The 20,838-nt window shown below is 38.0% G+C and overlaps 1 protein-coding gene across 2 annotated transcripts in view; it reads right to left on the reverse strand.

Annotated features, from left to right (window-relative positions):
- Positions 1-20,834, reverse strand: part of TRPC4AP (transient receptor potential cation channel subfamily C member 4 associated protein) — a 67,377-nt gene extending 46,543 nt beyond the window's left edge. The window contains exons 1-3 of one of the 2 annotated variants that reach the window (XM_020894011.2): positions 20,612-20,834; positions 7,087-7,215; positions 4,636-4,752 (exon numbers count right to left, since the gene is read on the reverse strand). In XM_020894011.2, the coding sequence (XP_020749670.1) occupies positions 4,636-4,752; positions 7,087-7,215; positions 20,612-20,779 (414 nt within the window). In that variant the 5' untranslated portion in view covers positions 20,780-20,834. The remainder of the gene's footprint in view (positions 1-4,635; positions 4,753-7,086; positions 7,216-20,611) is intronic. The other variant, XM_020894010.2, reaches the window with a different exon arrangement.
- Positions 20,835-20,838: the final 4 nt, after the last annotated feature.

Genomic DNA, 20,838 nt, shown 5'->3' on the forward strand with positions numbered 1-20,838 from the left:
AGAACAGCAAGGAGAGATAAGAAAGGCTTCTTCAGGGATCCGTGCAAAGAAATAAGAAGAAAACAATAGAATGGGAAAGACTAGAGATCTCTTCAAGAAAATTAGAGATACCAAGGGAACATTTCATGCAAAGATGGGCTCAATAAAGGACAGAAATGGTAGGGACCTAACAGAAGCAGAAGATATTAAGAAGAGGTGGCAAGAATACACAGAAGAACTGTACAAAAAAGATCTTCACAACCCAGATAATCACAATGGTTTGATCACTCACCTAGAACCAAACACCCTGGAATGTGAAGTCAAGTGGGCCTTAGGAAGCATTGCTATGAACGAAGCTAGTGGATGTGATGGAATTCCAGTTGAGCTATTTCAAATCCTAAACGATGATGCTATGAAAGTGCCGCACTCAATATGCCAGCAAATTTGGAAAACTCAGCAGTGGCCACAGGACTGGAAAAGGTCAGTTTTCATTCCAGTCCCAAAGAAAGGCAATGCCAAAGAATGTTCAAACTACTGCACAATTGCACTCATCTCACACTCTAGCAAAGTTAATTCTTTGCTCAAAATTCTTTAACTCAAAATTCTTCAAGCCAGGCGTCAACAATACGTGAACTGTGAACCTCCAGATTTTCAAGCTGGTTTCAGAAAAGGCAGAGGAATCAGAGATGAAATTGCCAACATCCACTGGATCATCGAAAAAGCAAGAGAGTTCCAGAAAAACATCTATTTCTGCTTTGCTGACTGTGCCAAAGCCTTTGATTGTGTGGATCACAATAAACTGGAAAATTCTGAAAGAGTTGGGAATACCAGACCACCTGAACTGCCTCTTGAGAAACCTGGATGCAGGTCAGGAAGCAACAGTTAGAACTGGACATGGAACAACAGACTGGTTCCAAATAGGAAAAGGAGTACGTCAAGGCTGTATATTGTCACCCTGCAGTATAGATCATGAGAAACGCTGGGCTGGATGAAGCACAAGCTGGAATCAAGACTGCCAGGAGACATATCAATAACCTCAGATATGCAGAGGACACCACCCTTATGGCAGAAAGTGAAGAAGAACTAAAGAGCCTCTTGATGAAAGTGAAAGAGGAGAGTGAAAAGTTGGCTTAAAGCTCAACATTCAGAAAACTAAGATCATGGCATGTGGTCCCATCACTTCATAGCAAACAGATGGGGAAACGGTGGCAGACTTTATTTTCGGGGGCTCGAAAATCACTGCAGATGGTGACTGCAGCCATGAAATTAAAAGACACTTACTCCTTGGAAGTAAAGTTATGACCAACCTAGACAGCATATTAAAAAGCAGAGACATGACTTCGCCAACAAAGTCAAGGCTATGGTTTCATAGACTAGATGGTTCCATCTAGTCAAGGCTATGGTTTCTCCAGTAGTCATGTATGCATGTGAGAGTTGGACTATGAAGAAAGCTGAGCGCTGAAGAATTGATGCTTTTGAACTGTGGTGTTGCAGAAGACTCTTGAGAGTCCCTTGGACTGCAAGGAGATCCAACCAGTCCATCCTAAAGGAAATCGGGACTGAATATTCATTGGAAGGACTGAAGTTGAAGTTGAAATTCCAATACTTTAGTCACCTAATGTGAAGAGCTGACTCATTTGAAAAGACCCTGATGCTGGGAAAGATTGAAGGTTGGAGGAGAAGGGGACGACAGAGGATGAGATGGTTGGATGGCATCACCGACTCAATGGACATGAGTTTGAGTAAACTCCAGGAGTTGGTAATGGACAGGGAGGCCTGGTGTGCTGCAGTCCATGGGGTCGCAAAGAGTTGGAACCGACTGAGTGACTGAACTGAACTGAAAAACATAACAGAGCTAACAGTATAAATTGTAAACACACAGCTCCAGTTTTCACAAAGTGAATCTCATTCGAACACAATCAACACCCAGATCAAGATACAACACAACCACAACACCCTGGCCTCCCTCATGCTCCCAGTGACAGGGGAAAGGACAGATATCTGAGACAAAAAGAAACAGGATTCCAGTACCCTCACTCATTACATCAAAGTGAATTTCAAGTGGTGCAAAAATTAATCATACATGATAAAAACTTTGAAGTATTAGATGGAAATAAAGACATAGTTTATAATTCAACAATGGGAAAAGAAAAACTCTGAACCCATGGAAGGAAAGACTGATCAGTTTGACAACCTAAAAAGTAAACCTAAAAAATTCTACATTAAAATGTATCATAAAGAAAGTCAAAATTCAATTTTCAAACTAGAGGAAAAAAAGAGAACACTTATGACAAAGGATCTTTAAAAACTGAGTACTTACAAGTTACTATAATCTGCACGTTAGTGTCTCCTGAAAATCATGCTAAATCCTAATGCCCAATGTGATGCCATTAGGAGGTGGGGCCTTTGGGTGGTGATCAGGTTATGAGGGCAGAGCACCCATGAATGGTATTACACCTTATGAAAGAGGCTCCAGAGAGATACCCTAGCCCCTTCATCAAGTGTGGACACGGGAGAAGCTGGCAGTTTGTAACCCAGAAGAGGATCTTTACGAGACACCAAAACTGCCAGTACCATGATCCTGGACTTCCCAGCCTCTAGAACTTTGAGAAATAAATCTGTTGTTCATAAACCACTCAATCTGTGAATTTTGCTATAGCAGCCTGAACTAACACAAAAATCAATAAGAGAAGGGCTTAATAAATAGAAAAAAAAGGAATTACTTATAAACACATGAAGATATTCAATTCCACTCATAGAAAGGTATAAAATTTTAAAACTGTGCATAATTCATAATTCATATTCTTAGAATTCATAATAACAATATTTTCCAAAGAAGACAAACAAATGACCTAGAAGCACATAAAATAATGTTCAACAGCATTAGGCAACAGGAAAATGCAGATCAAAACCACAATGAAGTAACGCTTCACACCCAGTAGGATGGCTATGATCAAAAGCAGAGAGAATAGCCAGTGCTGAAGAGGATGTGGAAAAATTAGAACCCTTGTGCATTGCTGGTGGGTATGTAAAATGGTGCGGCTGCTTTGGAAAACAGTCTGACAAATCCTCAAAGAATTAAATACAAGAGCTACTATATGATCCATCAATCCCACTTTTAGGTATATACCCAAGATTAAGGAAAAGATATTTCCACACACAAACTTGTACACAAATGTTAAGAGCAGCATTATTTGTAACAGTCAAAAGGTAGAAATAGCCCAAGTGTCCACTGACGAATGAACATACAAAATGTGGTATATTCACACTGTAGAGTATTATTCAACCATAAAATAGAAAAAAGTGCTGAAACATGCTATAATGGGGATGAACCTTGAAAACATTAAACTAAGTGAAACACACCAACAACAAAAGATCACATATTATGTGACTCTGTTCATATGAAATGTCCAAGACAAGGTTATCTATAAAGACAAAGTGGAGTAACAGTTGCCTATTATGGAGCTGGTGGTTGGAGGAGTGGGAGAGTGATAGCTTAAACATATGGAGTTTCTTTTCGTGATAAAAATGTTCTAGAGTGACTGTGGTGGTGGTTTCACATATCGACAAATACACTAAAAACTACTGAATTGTACACTTTAAATGGGTGATGTGAACTGTATCTCAATAATCTAACTTCTAATAATAACTATATCTCAATAATCTAACATATAATTAAATTATATGATGTGACCTATAGCTCAATAAAATTTTAAAAAACTATGAAGAAATATCATTTCTCATATCTGCTTAGCAAATATTTAAAATACGTAAAACATACTGTTTAGTGAAGGAGGCTACTATGTGTTGGTAACGTTCTATTTCATGGTTTGGGTGGCAAAGGTGAATTTATCTTTTCGTAGTTACTGACATACTTCACTGTATGCAGGTTATACCTCGATAACAAAGTCCATAAAAATACACATAAACACACTGTGTTGGTGATGGAGTGGATAAAAAGACACTCTTCTTCTTTGTTACTGGGGATGTTAGTTGATAAAGTCTTTTAGGTACATAAATTGGTAAGTTTATAAACAATAAAAGACATATGCTTTGATCCTAAAAGTATACAGTACACACATGTACAAAAACTTACTGCAACCTTGTTTGTTATAGGAACAGTGCTGAGAAAGCTAAGTGTCCATCAACTAAGGCCTGGGTAAATAATGGTAAAATCATACCAGGGAATACTATATAGCTGTTAATAATAATGAGGCAGATTTACACGTACTAAAATGAATCTACCCCCAAGTTACAGAATTACACGAAAAAAGCAAGCAAGGTACCTGTATATGATATGCTACTTCTATATGGGGAGAATATAATCCTAAGGTGGGGACAGTCAGGGTAACTATTTACACACACACACACACATATATATATTACATCTCTGGAAGGACAAAGAAGAAACCAGTAATCACAGCTGAACTAGGAAATATTAACTCTGTGCCTTAAAAAAGTTGATATTATTATCAATTCACATAAATACTCTTTCAATGTAAAAACTGTGGTACTTCAACACAGGTGAATCCCATGGAGCTTCTAAAGGAGAAAATTCTGAAATGCTTATTATAAATTCTAAAACGCTTCCTAGTTCCCATTTCAAAAGTTCCCAAGCCATTAAATTAGCAGTAGTAATAATAAACAATGACTTACATCAACACCTCCAAACAAGTCAAAAATATAAGTATTTGGATAAGTGGTTTCTTGGGTAAGTTTCCTCTCTTCAGTAACAAATGCCATAGCCTCCATGGAGAGAAGAGGAGAAATTTCCTAGTGAATAGGGATACCGAGAGACATTGAGTTTTAGTATTCAACATAAACCAGACACCAAAAGAACAATTTGCATTTTAGTCACAAATTGAATTCCCATGAGGCCAAAGACAGCCTCCACAATGAACAATTTAAAAAAAAGCCAACTTACAGAAAAGCTGATATGATAAAAGTTGTTGTAATCATAGTAGAACCTAACTTATTAAATGCTTATTATGTACCAGGCATGGTTCTTCATATGTTACCTCTTTTAATCCTCATAACTCTATGATGTAACAGTAATGTATTGGCCCAATTTTACAGATAAGGAAACTAAAACACAAAGAAGTTGTCAATGTCAAATAGGGTATGTGATAGAGTCAGGACTTAAACCTAGGATGTCTGGCTCCTGAGTCTGTGCTTACGAAAGAAAGCATACCTACTGTGGGTCAAACAGGAGAAAGAGCAGGAAGAATACATTCCTGCTCATTATGCTCTCTTCTCAGGAAATTCAAGGGAGGATGGGACACACCAGATTAGAGCAGCAGTTCTCACACAGTGGTGAGCATCCAATCATCTAAAGGACATGTTAAAACCCAGACTGCTGGGTCCCACCTGCAGTTTCTGATTTAATAGGTCTGGGCTGGGGCCTGAGAATGTGCATTTATCATAAGTACCCAAGTGATGTTGATGTTGGTCCAAGTACCACTCATTAAGAAAAAGCAGAACTCTCTCTTACAGATAACCTGTTACATGACAAGCACCGGATTTCTATACTTAAGTCCATTTAATCCTTAAAATAATTCAATGAAGTGAATATAGTTTGACCCATTGTACAGGTTAAAAAACAAAAATTACAAAGTTGTACAAGGTCACATAATTAGTGGTAGAACTACTTCCTCTGGGTTTCATTTCTCTCATTTATAAAACTATAATGTAACTCTGCTGGCAACAGAGTACAATGGAAGCTGGTTTCAGGAGTAGGACAAATCTGGACTCATCATAATGATAACCATTTGACGGTGGGTGGATTATGCTGAGTCTGTTTTCTCAACTGAGAAAGGAAATGGAGAGGACATCTGGATTTTCCTGCTCTGTATCTCCTTTCCTCTTCTTCAGGTAACAGCCCTACTTCTGCGGAAGAATACGAGGCCACACACAGATGTCGAGAGAAGAAATAGACTGCCTAACTCTATTTGGCCCCTGAATCCACATCTGCACTTTCTGAAGATGTGAGACAATAAAGAATCTTTTTAGGTAATCTGGGCGGGTTACTGTTACATGCAATCAAAGTATTTTGGACTAATCCACTAATACCACCCATCTCACAGAGTTATCATAAAAATTACATATGCCTGGTCCATGGTAAATTTCAAGTATTTATTGAATGCATAAAGAAATAATGATCACATAGCAAGCACTCACAAATATTAATTTCCCTCTTTCATCTACCTCATATCTCAGAGATTTTGCAGGAATCAAATGAAATAATGTATAATTCTTGACAAAATGTTTTCAAGCAAGCATAAGACACTATAATTATTTCTATCCTAAGTCAAACTGTGAGAAAATCAAGAACACAAACATCTTTTTATAAATTTTTATTTGGGAATGATTTTCAATTTACAAAAAAAGTGTAGATAAAAAATCTCTTCTGAAAGGTAAAGATTAAACTTACTTGGCCCTATTAATATTTAAAAAATGATTTATGTAAAATAATAAACAGAACTTCACATCTGAAAAACATATTTTATTACGATCAAATATAACTTGCATAGATTTTAGCTACATTAGAGCTAAATTCAATTCAAAGTTGGACCTGCTTTCCCAATATGAAGTTTGACCTACTAAATCAGAAATTCTACTGGCAGGGCCCACCGTTAACAAGGCTTCCACGTGACTCTGATACACACTTCAGATTGAGAACAACTGCCCTGGATGTCTCTGCACTCTTTCCAAGTCCCTTCACCTTCAGATGCCGGTCATACTTATCAACAACCACAAGGCCACTTCCTTGAAGTCTCACCAAAATGGGATCTTTTAAATCCCATTGAAAAAGAATGTATCCCAATCCCAGGGCAAGGCCTGCTTAATTAGGCAAGTACTAGGACAAAACAAGTGTGAATAAAACCCAGAAGTATATACACCAGGAACTTAATGGTGATTATCTCTGGGTGGTGGGATTATAGGTGATTTTTCTTTTCTTCTTTGCACTTTTTCTTAACTTCCCAAATTTTCTACAGCTTACTCAATACAGGCTGTTTTAAAAAGCAGACTTAAGAAGGGGAATAACCCAGATGTCTAGTATCACCTGCAGGCCCCGAATGCAGCCCCTCCAACACCCCCAACAGTTACCTTGAGGATGTTTTGGCATTCAACGAAGTCACTGTGGAGGTGGCTGGTCGCATACAGCTTAAGGAGTAGCTGCGGAATTCCACTCCATTTGGACTGTTTGTCCCGTTCCGTCAAAAAAGTTTCAGTGAACTGTAAGTCCAAAGGAAAAAAAAAAAGAGGAAACTATTACTGGTGAGGAAAGAACCACTAGCACACACAGCAAAAGAGAGCAGCTGGCTCCCAAACCCACCCAGGACAAGTAAGTCAAAGGTCTTTCTAGAAACCTTCAAAAGTTCCCCGACAGCCTGTAAGGTCAAAGTCCAGCTCCTTGTTTATGATACACTCCCTTCCTATTCTATGACCTACTGTCCTCTCTTAACTTCTTCTTTGCCCAATGCACACGCTAGGCTCCAAATGTATGTGTTCTCTCTCTATGCATCTTTGCACGTGTTCCTCCCCTGTACATGGCTCTAGTGTACCTGTATATAGGTATGCCACCTGTGTGGGGAGAAAATAAACCTAAGTTGGGAGCAAGAGGGGTAATAATTTACACACACATATATACAGGTTTGAACTGCATCAGTCCACTTACATGAGAAATTTTTTTCAATAGTAAATACTACAGTACTACACAATCCATGTCTGGTTGAATCCTCAGGTGCAGGGAAACTGTGGGTACAGAGGGCTGACTCTTAAGTTATACAAGAATTTCGACTGTGAAGCGTCAGCACTAAGCCCCTGTGTTGTTCAAGGATGAACTCTATGCCACAGAACATTTTTGGATGTCTTTTCTACCTGGAAAGCTCCTTCCCCCTTCCCTGTCTTTTCTACCTAGAAAGTTCTTTCTCCTTCAAAATGTAAGTCAAAAAAACAGAAAATTTCCTTGATAGGACTTCCTCTCTCTCCTTTCTAAGAGGGTCTGGGACCTTATCTAACATTGACCATCCTGTATCATAATTACTGGTTCATTTGTCCTAACCACCGCCCGCCCCCGCCCCACTAGAGAGTAGGTGCCAGGCTGTGTTTATTATGCAAACCTTCTTTCTCGCAAAGAGCGCCAGGCACAGAGCAGGGACTCAGTAAGTGTTTGAAGGCATGAGCAACAGCCTAGTCTAACGACAGGTTCATTAATCATGGCAGTGTCTATTTTGGGGATATGGCATTATCGGTGCCAGAAGTGAATTATTTTCATGTAGACTTGTCCCTCAATTAGATCAAAAGCTCACTGCAGCTTACAAAGGACATGCAGGTCTTCAGTAACAGCTTGGTCTATCCTGATGCACATCAGTTCTCTGATCTTGGACAAGTCCCATTACTCTTCCTGAGCTCATTTTCTTAGATTGTAAACATAAAATAATTCAAGGGTCACGAAAGATAATGAAATGTTTCTGAGTATTTGTATTAGGGTGAGCCGTAGGAAATTACCATTTCTGTAGGTCTAAATGATTATCAGAAATGTTATACTCTTCAAGCAAACTCAAATTAAGGCAAACCCCAAAACAATGAAAACAAAACAAAACACCTTTCCCTTCCTTGAAAGGATAGACAGAAAACAACAATGGTTTCATGGGACTCAGCAAAAGCAGTGCTTACAAGTTTATAGCTATAAACACTTATATTAAAAAGGAGAGCAATCTCAGATTATCTTATCTTCTATCATGAGAAACTAGGGGGAAAATGGAGTAAACCCAACCCAAAGCAAGCATGAGGAAATTAAAAAGATCCTTGCAAAAATAAGTGATATAGAGAAAAGAAAAATAACAGAAAAAAAAATCAACAAAATCAAATTTGGTTCTTTGAAAAGACCAACAATATTGAAAATAGTTACACTGACTAACTTACATTGACTCAAATTACTATATATTCAGGAATGAAAGAGGAAACAACTACCAATTTTAAGGAGATAAAAAGGATTACATGGAAATACTAGGAGCAACTGTATGCCAACAAACTTACATAAATTAGATGAAACGTACAAATTCTCAGAAGGACACAAATAACAGAAACTAACTTAAGAAGAAACAGAAAATCTGATATACCTAAAACAATTAAATACAAAAGGAAGAAAAAGAAGGAGGGATGAAGGAAGGAAACAACCCATAAAGAAAAGCCCAAGTCCAGATGCTTCACTAGTAAATTCTACTGACATTTAAAGAGAAATTGGCAAATACTTCACAAATTCTTCCAAAAACAGAAGAAGGAACACTTCTCAACTCATCCTATGAGGCTAGTATTACCCTGATACCAAAACCAAAGACATTAAAAGAATACCTAGAAATAAACTTAATCAAGGAGGTGAAAACCTATACTCTGAAAACTGTAAAACGATGAAGTAATTAAGAATGATACATAGAAATGGAAAGATATCCTGTGTCTTGTATTAGAAGACTAGTTAAAACATCCATACACTCAAAGCAATCTACAGATTTAATGCAATCCCTATCAAAATATCCATGGCATTTTTCACAGAACTAGAACAAATTCCTAAAATGTATATGGAACCACAAAAGATCCAGAACTCCCACAACCATCCTGAAAAAAAAAAAAAGAACAAAGCTGGTGGTATCATGCTCCCTGATTCAGACTATACTACAAAACTACAGGAACCAAAACTGCACAGTACTGGCCCATGGATGCGGACACACAGATCAATGGAACAAAATAGAAAGACCAGAAATAAATCCACCACTTATGGTCAATTAATTTACAACAAAACCAACAAGAATATACAACAGTGAAAAGACAGGAACTTCCCTGCTGGCCCAGTGGTTAAGACTCTGAGCTCCCAATGCAGGGGGCCCAGGTTTGATCCCTGGTCAGGGAACTAGATCCCACATGCTGCAACTAAGACCTGGTGCAGCCAAATAAATGAATAAATATTAAAACAAAAACAAACAGTGAAAAGACAGCCTCTTTAATAAGCAGTGTTGGGAAAACTGTACAGCTATATGTAAAACAATGAAATGTGTAACACAACATTGCAAATCAATGATACTTCAATTAAATAATTTTAAAAAAGAAATTTGAACATTTTTTCACACAATATAAAAAATAAACTCAAAATAGATTGAAGACCTAAATGTAAGACCAGAAACCATAAAACTCTTAGAAGAGAAGAGAGGCAGACACTGACATAAATCATAGCAGTATGTTTTCTGTATCTGTCTCCTCAGGCAAAAGAAACAAAAACAAGTGGGACCTGATTAAACATAACAGCCTTTGCACAGCAAAGGAAGCCATCAACAAAATGAAAAGGCAGAGCCTACTGAATTATAGAAAATATTTGCAAATGATGTAACTAGTAAGGGATTAATATCTAAAATATATAAACAGCTCACACAACTCAAATCAAAACTACAAAAAACTAATTAGCACAAATTAGCATAACATTATAAATCAACTATACTTCAACAGAAAAATAGAGGAAAAAATAATAAACAATCCAATTTAAAAAAACAGGCATTTTTTTCAAAGGAGACCAACACACAGACTTAGAGCTAATAAATGAGCTTGGCAAGGTTTCAGGATACAAAAAGGTTTCAATATACAAAAATCACCTGAATTTCTACACATCTGCAATCAACAATCCAAAAGTGAAAATAAGAAAACAATCCCATTTGTAACAGCATCAAAAAGAATACTTATGAATAAATTTAACAAAATATAAGATCTGTACAATGAAACACAAAACATCATTGAAAGAAATTAAAGTAAAGAATGTCTAAATAAATGGAAAGCCATTCAAGCTCAGAGACTGGAAGACTTAATATTTCTAATATGGCAATATTCTCCATATTGATGAGATGGCTGGATGGCATCACTGACTCAATGGACATGAATCTGAGTAAACTCCAGGAGTTGGTGATGGACAGGGAGGCCTGGTGTGCTGCAGTCCATGAGGTCCCAAAGAGTCGGCCACAACTGAGCGACTGAACTGAACTGATCAAAATTCCAGATGGCTTCACTGCAGAAACTGACACTACATTTAATAGCTACTCTCTATACATTCTTTGCAAGTACACAGAACATTTACAAAATGCCCAGCTGGTGGGCCACGGAGCAAATTTCAATACATATCTAAATGAATCAAAACACAAACTATATTCTCTGACTGCAGTGCAATCAGCCTAAAACCTGTAACAGAAAGATTATAAAACCCTGATGTTTATAAATTAAAAAATATACCTCTTAAAAATGCATAGGTCAAAGAAGAAATCCAAGGAGAAATTTGAAAATATTCTGAAATGACAATGAAAATACTACAGATCAAAATTTGTGGGTCCAACTAAAGCTATGACTAGTGGCCAGGATAAACTTATACCAAAACCTGGTGAAAGGAAAATTATAGGCCATTCTCATTCATAAACACAGAAGGAAAAAAATCCTAATAAGAAAATAAGGAATCAAATTTAGCAATCTATAAAAAGGATGAAGTTCTGAATCAGAATTCAGATTTGGTTCAATATTTGAAAAGTTTACTCAGTGTAATTCATCATATTAATAACACAAAGGAAAACAATTATATTAACATCTCAATGCAGAAAAAGCATTTTGATAGAATTCAACACAGAAACTCAGAAAAGAAATGAACTAATAAGAGTATCTACAGAAAATATTCAACAAACATCATACTTAATGGTTAAATGTTGAAGGCTCTACCTCTTAGATCAGTAACATGCCATCCCAAACAGCAGTTAGGTAAGAAAAAAAAAAGATGTAAGATAGGAAGGGATAAAATAAAAGCTTCATTTGCAGATATACTTGCAGATGACTGTACACATACACAATCCAAAATAATCTAAAGTATTAAAATACAGGAGCAATATAAATGCTGCAGCAATACAAAAACCAATCTTGTTTTTATATTTCAGCTACAGTTAGAAAATGTGATTTTAAAAATGCTATTTACGATACCATCAAATCATGTCAAATGCCAAGGAATGAATCTAACAAAGACCACTACATAGAAAACTATAAAATATCATCAAGAGAGATTAAGGAAGATTAAATCAGAGAAAAAGAGATGTAAGGGAAGGAGAGAATGAGTGTGCTGTATTGAATAGACTGAAAGCAATCCCAATCAAAATTCTGTTGTAAAAATGTACACACTCACTTAAAAATGTATATGGAAATGGCAAAGGACCAAGAAAAGCCAAGGAATTCTTGAAGAAAAGTAGGAGAAGCTGCTCTTCTGATTCAATATTCTATAACCAAAATCAGCACATAAAATTACAGAAAATAAGACAATGTGATATTAGCATAAGGGTAAATGGACAAATCAGAGGAACAGAACAGACATGAAACAGATGTGAAAACAAAGACTACAGAGCACTGGAGAGGCAAAAAAGACTTTTCAATAAATAACTAGTCAACTTGATATCTCTATGGAAAAGCTCACACCACACCCAAAAATAAATTCCAAGCAGAACATATATTTCAATGGCAAAGGCAAAACAATAAAGCTTCTAGAAGATAAGCAGAGTATCTTCATGACCTTAGAGTAGGTAAAGATTTATTAAACAGAATACAAAAAGCACTAACCATAAGGGAAAATAGTGGCATTAAAATTAAGCACTTCTGTTTATCAAAAGATCTTTTGAGAAACTAAAAAGGCAAGCCACTAAATAAGAGAAGATATCTGCCAAATATAACTACAAAGGGCTCATATCCAGCAAACAAAAAGAACTTCAAATAAAAATTTATTTTAAATGAAAAACCCCATCAGAAAAATATGTAAAAGATTTAGACAGGTAATCCACAAGACAGAAAGTCCAAATGGCCAATAAACTCCTGAAAAGACGTTTAACTTCACTAGTCATGAGGGAAACACACTGAAATCATGAGATGCCACTTCTCACACACTAGAATGACTAAAATTAAAAAGACTGGCAACCCCACAGGTTAGTCAGAACATGGAACAGGAACTCGCATACACTGCTGGTGGGACTGTATATTAGTACAACCATTTGGGAAACTGTTTAGCTGCTGATGTTAAACCCATGTATACCCTATAACCTAGCAACTCTACATCTAAGTGTACACCCCAAAGTAATTACACAGATATGCTTCAAGAGACAAGTACAAGAATGTTCCCATAAACATTATTCAAAACCGCCAAAAACAGGAAAGATCCCAAATACTCGTCAAAATTACAACGAATTAACTGTGGTTTAATACTATATAGCAATGAAAATGAATGAACTACAGCTTTACCTGTCATCACGGATGAATCTCACAATGTGGACTGAAAAAAGGCAGAAGGCAGACTTAGTACATACTGTTTGATTCTATGTATGGATGTATGTATGCATGTGCATGCTCAGACGTGTCCAACTCTTTGCGACCCGATGGACTATACCCTACCAGGCTCCTCTGTCCATGGGATTTTCCAGGCAAGAATACTAGAGTGGGTTGCCATTTCCTCCACCAGGAAATCTTCCCAACCCATGGATTGAACCTGCATCTCTTGGATTGGCAGGCAGAGTCTCTACCACTGTGCCACCTGGGAAGCCCTGATGCTATCTGTATGAAGTATAAAAACTAGTATGACTAAATGCAAAGTTAGAAGTTAGACTAGCGATTTCATTTGAGGGGAAGGAGTGCAGAGAGAGAGGTTAGTAAGGAGTACAGAGGTAATGCTGTATTTGCTACATAGATAATTTTGAGCTGTTCATTTATCTTTGTGCATTTTTATTTGTGCATTTCAACACAAAGTTTTATAAATGCCTAAAATAAAATAATCTTATGTACTGATTATGGAAGGATCTCTAAAATACATTTTTAAGTGAAAAAAGCTAGAAGCACATAGTATGTATACATACTACACAATAGTATGTATAGTACAGTATCACTTGTGTAAGGAAGAATATAGAGACATATTTGCTTTACTAAGCTTAGATAGAGGGATCCACAAGAAATCAACAACCAGAGTTGCATCTGGGAGTAGAACTGGAGGGTGATAGTAGAGGTGGTAGTAGGCCATCTGTAAGGCAGACTTACTTTTCTCCCTTTTGTACATGTGTATATGTTACATCAAAACAAATGTTACCTCCAGCAGAGAGGGACTGACATGAAAGGGGCATTAAATATATTAATAACTTCTCAAATTTGGCCATGGGTACATGTTTACTGTGATAATACACTGGTATTGCTTATTACAGCTTTTTAAAGGTCAAATATTTAACAATCAACTTAAAAAAAAAAAGCCAACTATATGCACAATGGCATACTGTGGACGTTCAATAAATGTTAGTTACGTTCCCCACCTTAATCCCAAATATCTAAACTTATCTCCCACCGATTTCCCACAGGAGCACTTCACTTTCTGTTCTGTCTTCTAATGGCCAGTTATGAGGACTTTCTCAATGGTGTTTCTGAGAAATATCTATGCTACTGTTAAAAGTCTACTCATTCTTCAGAACCAACTGACATCTCACTTATTCCATGAAGTTCTCCAAAGCAACCATAGCCCAAATTTCAAAGGAGAGAAAATGTCTTTTAAAAATAGGAAGATCCTAAGAGAACACTTAGTGCAATCATTTTGCAGAGGGGTTAGTCAGGTGATAGACATGACTTCATTATAGCTGTTACACATTTTAATGTACATCTACCAAAGTGTACCCACAATGAATAAGAAGACTTTCATCAATGCATATTATAGCTAAAATTACAGAAGACCAGAAAGAGAGATGACCCTAAAAGCTCTTAGGAGGTAAGGAGTGGGAATATAGGTCATGCACAAAGGACGGAGAATGACAACAGAACCTTTAGACAGTTACACCAAATGCTTAAAGATAATGGAATAATATGCCATTAAAACTTAAAGGGAAAATAACTTCTAGCTTAGAATTATATACCCAGCTAAACTAAATACTCAAGTACAAGGAAAAAAAGACATTTTCAGACATACAAACTTAAAAGAAAGTATGCTTTCTTAGGTGGCTACTAGAGAATGTACTCGAAGAAAAAGGAACACAGGATTCAGAAAACAGAGCTCCAAAACATGAGAAAAAGAAATAAAATGTCCTGAATTTGGTGAAGGGAAACCCCCAAAATTCAGCTATACAGCTATTCTAGCAAGTAACTAATCCAAGCTGAAGCGGGCCAGAGGGTCCCAAGAAGAATTTCTTTTTAAAAGAAAAAAGCAGGAGCTTTAGAATTTGGTAGTAAATTGTAACAAAAAGTAAAGCAAATTTTAAAAGGATGATTATAGTGAAAGAAGTCAGACTCAAAAGTCTACATATGGAATGATTCCATTTCTGTGACAATCAGTAAAACAGCCTAATAGGATAGACAACAGATGAGCAGTTGCCAAGGGATGGTGGTGGGGAAGGGGTAAACCACTACAGGGGAACTTTCTGAATCTTAACTACAGTGGTGGTCACACAACTGTATGTGTTTGTCAAAACTCATAGAACTATACACTGAAAGGGTGAATTCTACTATACCCAGGTCTCAATTGAAAAAGTAGGGGAAGAAAGGGCAGCTTTTAACTAAGAAAAGCACATTACATAGAATGTAATTGTTGCATACATATGGCTCTGCTGTAAACAATTATATCTTATCACTATCATCATAATGAAAATACCAATGGCCAAAACTGATATAACCACATTAAGAGAATCACGGAGACCAAATGTGTGGCACAGGGTGCTGTGAATTAAACCTTAATCCTCTACAAAAGGAAGAGAGGAAGACAACCCTTTAAAACTGTACAGTCAAGTATTAGCCTTATGTCATTTAGAATATTGGCTTTCCTGTTTCCTGGACTCTTCACCTGCAAAAGAAAACAGCCAGTGTGGACAGTGACTGCCTGCGGGGGGTGGAACTTGGGGTGAAAAAGCGGGGGCACTGCTGTTTTTTTTTTTTTTTTTTTTGCTGTTATTTTTTACAAGGTTCATGATACCCAGAGATTCTCCAAATCATATTCAAAATATTCAACTTCACATGGAATTTCTTTTACTACTAACAGTTTGTCTTACAAGGCATTTACTCTCATTTAAAAATAATCATCTGGATTTTGTTTTCCTTGTGAACATCTGAGTAGTATGATGAAAACAGCCACCATCCAGGCATCTTCAAAGCTGAATTTTTGGCAGGTGTTGTATGGGTTTTTTCTCTTGGAGTACTTGTGGTTTGACAGTTTATAGGAGTGATAATCTCTTACATCATGCTGCCTAAGCTGTCAACCTATTTAGTAAATGTGACACGTCCCGACATTTACAGTTTTTGTTGCCTTATTTTTGTCTTTAGTGCTTTTCTTTTTAAATAATTAAATGTTAAATTCCATAAACATAAAATGTATATTTTATTTGTTTAGTTCTAAGTGTAAGATACCAAATGCCTCGAAATAAATTAAATGCAAGTAAATAGCCTTCTTAAAGATTAATTAAGATTAAATACCTTTAATTAATGAAGATAAAAGACATTGTTAGATTATTCTGGTAATATTAACCAATGAATGCTTGCGTCCACTTTAATGGAATCTGTTATGTTTTAATATAATTAAAAGTGAATTTTAAGGCTTGTGAATATAAAAACCTGTTTAAATATTATCCATACTTTTAATTAAAAGAATTTATCCTACAGGGGGGGGTTCAATATCAAATTATCCTTGACAGGCAAAGAAGACCTTTGAGTTGAGGTTCAAACCTTGATTTGAACCTCAAGGTTTCAAATGTTAATGCTTAGAACAAGGCTGAAAGAGGCAGTGCCAATTGAAAAAAAATTTTTTTTTTTAAAAGAGGGGTCAATCTAAAAAGATACATATGAAGCAAATAACACTCAAGTAGAATTTAGATATACCAATAATCATGAAGGAAGTGATGAGTGGAATTTGGGAAACAGAACAGGATGCCATAACCCAGCCTGTCATTAGATCTCCAAACTGAAGTGGTATCTCCAGGTGTGGTGGGTCATGACCTGTTGAGTTGGCTTGCCTAGTCTATCCCTTTCCCGCAATTCCCACTGACCATGCAGGGTCCCGTGCACCCCAAGGAAGGAACCTGAATTTGATACCAACTGCCATGGGATGCCACTAGAGGGTTTTAGGCAAGAGATTATAAGATCTGATTTGTTTTAGGGATCAAATGTGCTGATAAATCTGGACAGGCTCTGTAAACACTAAAGCATCATACCAGCATATTTATTACCTTGACAGAGGACAAACTGAAAGGGAGAGATGAAAATAAGGCGCATGAAAATCCAAGTAGGATAGGCCCATTTTAAATCATTCAGCCCGGAGTCTTCTCCCAGGCTCCTCTCAAGTTCCATTTGGGACTTGAGGAAGATCAGGTTTGTGGGCTGTATTTGCCATATTAAGTTTTCGAGGTGCCTATTAGACGTCTATGTGGAGATGCTGAGAAAGTATTTGGATGTATCCAACTGGAGCTAAAGGGGGAAACAAGGATGGACATACAGATTTAGCATCTATCAGAATATAGTTTTGCTAAAAACAATACTTGCTAATCTTTATAGCGTGCCCACTATATTTTAGACACCATTTTAAGTGCTTTACATGTATAAATGCTCTTGGTGCTTACCACAGCCTTACCAAGCTAGAGCCCATGATTATCTCTATTTTATAAATGAAGAAACTGAGGCAAAAAGAGATTAAACTACTTGTTCAAAGACACACAGCAAGTATATACCAGAGCTGGGATTCACATCTAAGTAATCTGACTCTAGAACTCTTTAAAGCCATGGGACTGTGTGGGATATACAAAGAGACAGCACTGAGAAAGACAAAGCCCTCAGATACAGCATTTCAAATCAAACAATTTCCTGAGTCCTGAGGGTCAAATGACTGGTGCAGTTTCAGGCTCTGCAGACACAGAAAAAAATAAAACACAGTCTTTCAAGAGGCCCAGTCTCAGATCTATGAGCTGACGACAACTATTTACTGAGCATCTACTATATGCCATACACTGGGCAAGCTTTTAAGATATATTATTCTACTTACTCCTCCCCCAACAGCACTGCCATTTTAGAAATAATGAAACTGAGGTTTAGAGAGGTTATATAATATAACCTAGCAATAATGACAGAACTAGGGTTCAATACAGGTTCATCTTACTTCAAAATCTGGTTTTCCCCAAGTAATTCGTTACATGCTACAACACGGATGAACCTTGAAGACACTGTACTAAGTTAAATAAGCCAGGCACAAAAAGACAAACAAAGCATGAGTCCACTTACATGAGGTATTTAAAGTAATCAAATTCATGGAAACAGAAAGTAGTACAATGGTGGTTACCAGGGGCTATGAGAAGGGGAAAAGAGTAGTTTAATGGCTCAAGCTTCAGATTTACAAGATGAAAAAGTTCTGAAGATCTGCTTCACAACAATGTGAATACTTACTGACTGCCCACTTAAAAATGAATAAGATGGTAAATTTTACATCATGTGTTTAAAACGCAAAGAAGAAAATTTTAACCTGGTCTTTCCAAGTATTCCACAGGCCATAAGAGAATATATTCACTGTGTCATGAGGAAATAATTTACTCTGCAATGTGGGGGAGGAAAAAGAGTGGAGCGAGGAAGAGATCAAAAAAAGTTACTAAGAAGCCACACATTTGAAACATGAAGATCCCCACTTCACTATAGTTTTGGGAAGGAACCTCAGTCTTAACCTCTAAAATAGCTCCCACACTTGTCTGTATATGACTTGATTACCATACTAATGGTGGTAATTAATGTGGTAATCAATTATTACCACAGACTATAAATGGGGCTCAAGAACATTCCAGCACCTTCTATTCGATGAGTTTCCCCAGCCTCCTTCCATTCCAAGTCATCCAGCATTGGGTACAAATTAAATGTAAAGAACTTAACTTTCTTTCATTCATTAAGTTAAAGAACTCTGGTGGCTCTCTATTGCTCTCAAAACAGAAGATTATCAAGAAAAGTGCTTAGGAGCAAATTACCTAATCTTTCTGAGCCTCAGTTTCTTCATTGGTGTCAAGAGATGAGTCCTGGCACTTGATTCAAAAGACTTGAGAATGGAAAAAAAAAAAAAAGACTTGAGAATGAAATAACGACACTGTGTAACTTGCACAATGCTTGATCCAAAGTATGTACTCAATAAAGGTGAGCTGAGTTCCCTTTCTGCCCGTTCCTACATACTTAGGTCAGTAAGTCTTTGGGTTAAAGGACAGAGCAAGTATTTCCAGGATCTTAAGGCAGATAGAGAAGAATGCAAAGGGGAAAAAGTTGCTCATCTATGGCTATCTTATGGCAAGGAAAATACTGCTCACCCAGAACTGCTTCTTCATCTGTAACCCTATACAAACACACACATATATATATATATGTCCTTTTAACCATATAATATTAAAATGGCTCAAAACTAAGTTATTATGAAAAATCTCACTCTCATTCTCTCCCTCATCTACCCAATTCCCACTCCACCAATCATTTTATTAGTTTCCTGTACATACTTAAAAGTTTCTTTATTTAACAACAACAAAAAAAGTTTCTTTATGCAATAGCTGTCCTTAAGTTAAGCTAATGTTTTACAGGTGTGTTTACAAGGTACGTTCTGGGAACAAGATGAGGGAGAAGGGGAGGAGCGAGCAACCTTGGTCTTATTCATCCTGATTTACCCTAAAGCAGTGTCCTTCATTCATTAAAAAAAAAAAAAACCTAATCATATAATAGGCACGTAGCATAAGCTAGGTAACAAGTACTGCATTAATATTAACTGATTACCCTTCAGCTTTTTACTATGCACCAGAAACGCATTTAACGCTTTACACAATTGTCTGATCTTCACAACGCCTTAACAGGTTGGTTACTAATTATCATCTCCATTTCACAAAAGAGGAAACTGAGGCACAGAAAGGTAAACTTGCCCAACCAAGAGACAGCAGGGTTCTGAATCCAGGCCTGACTCCGGAACCCTAGCTGTTAACCATGACGCTTTACACACGCAACACAGATACAGTCCCTGCACCCGTTGGAGCTCAGCCTAATGTAAGATACAGGCGAGAAAAGGAGTAGACAACAAAGAAATATGTAATTAGAGACTAAGAAAGTAATGTGAACGAAACGAATTCCGGGCTGAAACTAACAATGGGGACCTACTTTAGCAGGGGGGGAGGGGTTATGTCAAGGAAAGGCCTCTCCGAGAGAATGACATTTATGATGACTTGGGAACCGTTTGGTGGCTGCAATGATGACCCACCGCCCAGTTCATCGCGGAGAGACTCGCGGCCAGGAGAGGCCAAAGCAAACTCGCCCAGAGTCCCCCAGACGTGCAGACGTGGCGCAAGGAAGGGAGGATCCAGGAGCTGGGCCCAGGACTCGTACACGCCATCAGTGCCCGATGCAGCCCAGCCCGGCTCGGCCCCTACCCCGGAGCCTCTAGGCTGCCGCTGCCCACTGCCCTGCCAGGGCTGACAGCGTCGGGACAGCCTACAGAGAGGCCCCGCGACCGGCCAAGAGGGGTCAGGCCCGTACTGCGGCGGCCTGGAAAGGCCTCTTCCCCGGCCCCCCGCCAGCTCCCGCCCGGTCCACCCCGCCCCGCCCCTCCGGGCCGGCTTCATACCTGCACGGCCCGGGCCAAGCCCCGGCCGGTCAGCTGGCCCTGCCGCAGCTGCAGCAGAATGTTACCCGGCCGTGGTCGGCCGCCCCATCCGCCCCAAGCCGCCACCGTTGCCGCCGCCCGTCGCCCTCGGCCGGCCCCAGACCCAGCAGCCGCCGGCGCCGCCGCCATGTCTCCTCGTCCGACAAACAGGAAGCAAGCGGCCCCGGGGCCGCGGAGATTTCTACGGG

Source organism: Odocoileus virginianus, chromosome 9, assembly GCF_023699985.2.
Source record: "Odocoileus virginianus isolate 20LAN1187 ecotype Illinois chromosome 9, Ovbor_1.2, whole genome shotgun sequence".
NCBI classification, from domain to species: Eukaryota; Metazoa; Chordata; class Mammalia; order Artiodactyla; family Cervidae; genus Odocoileus; species Odocoileus virginianus.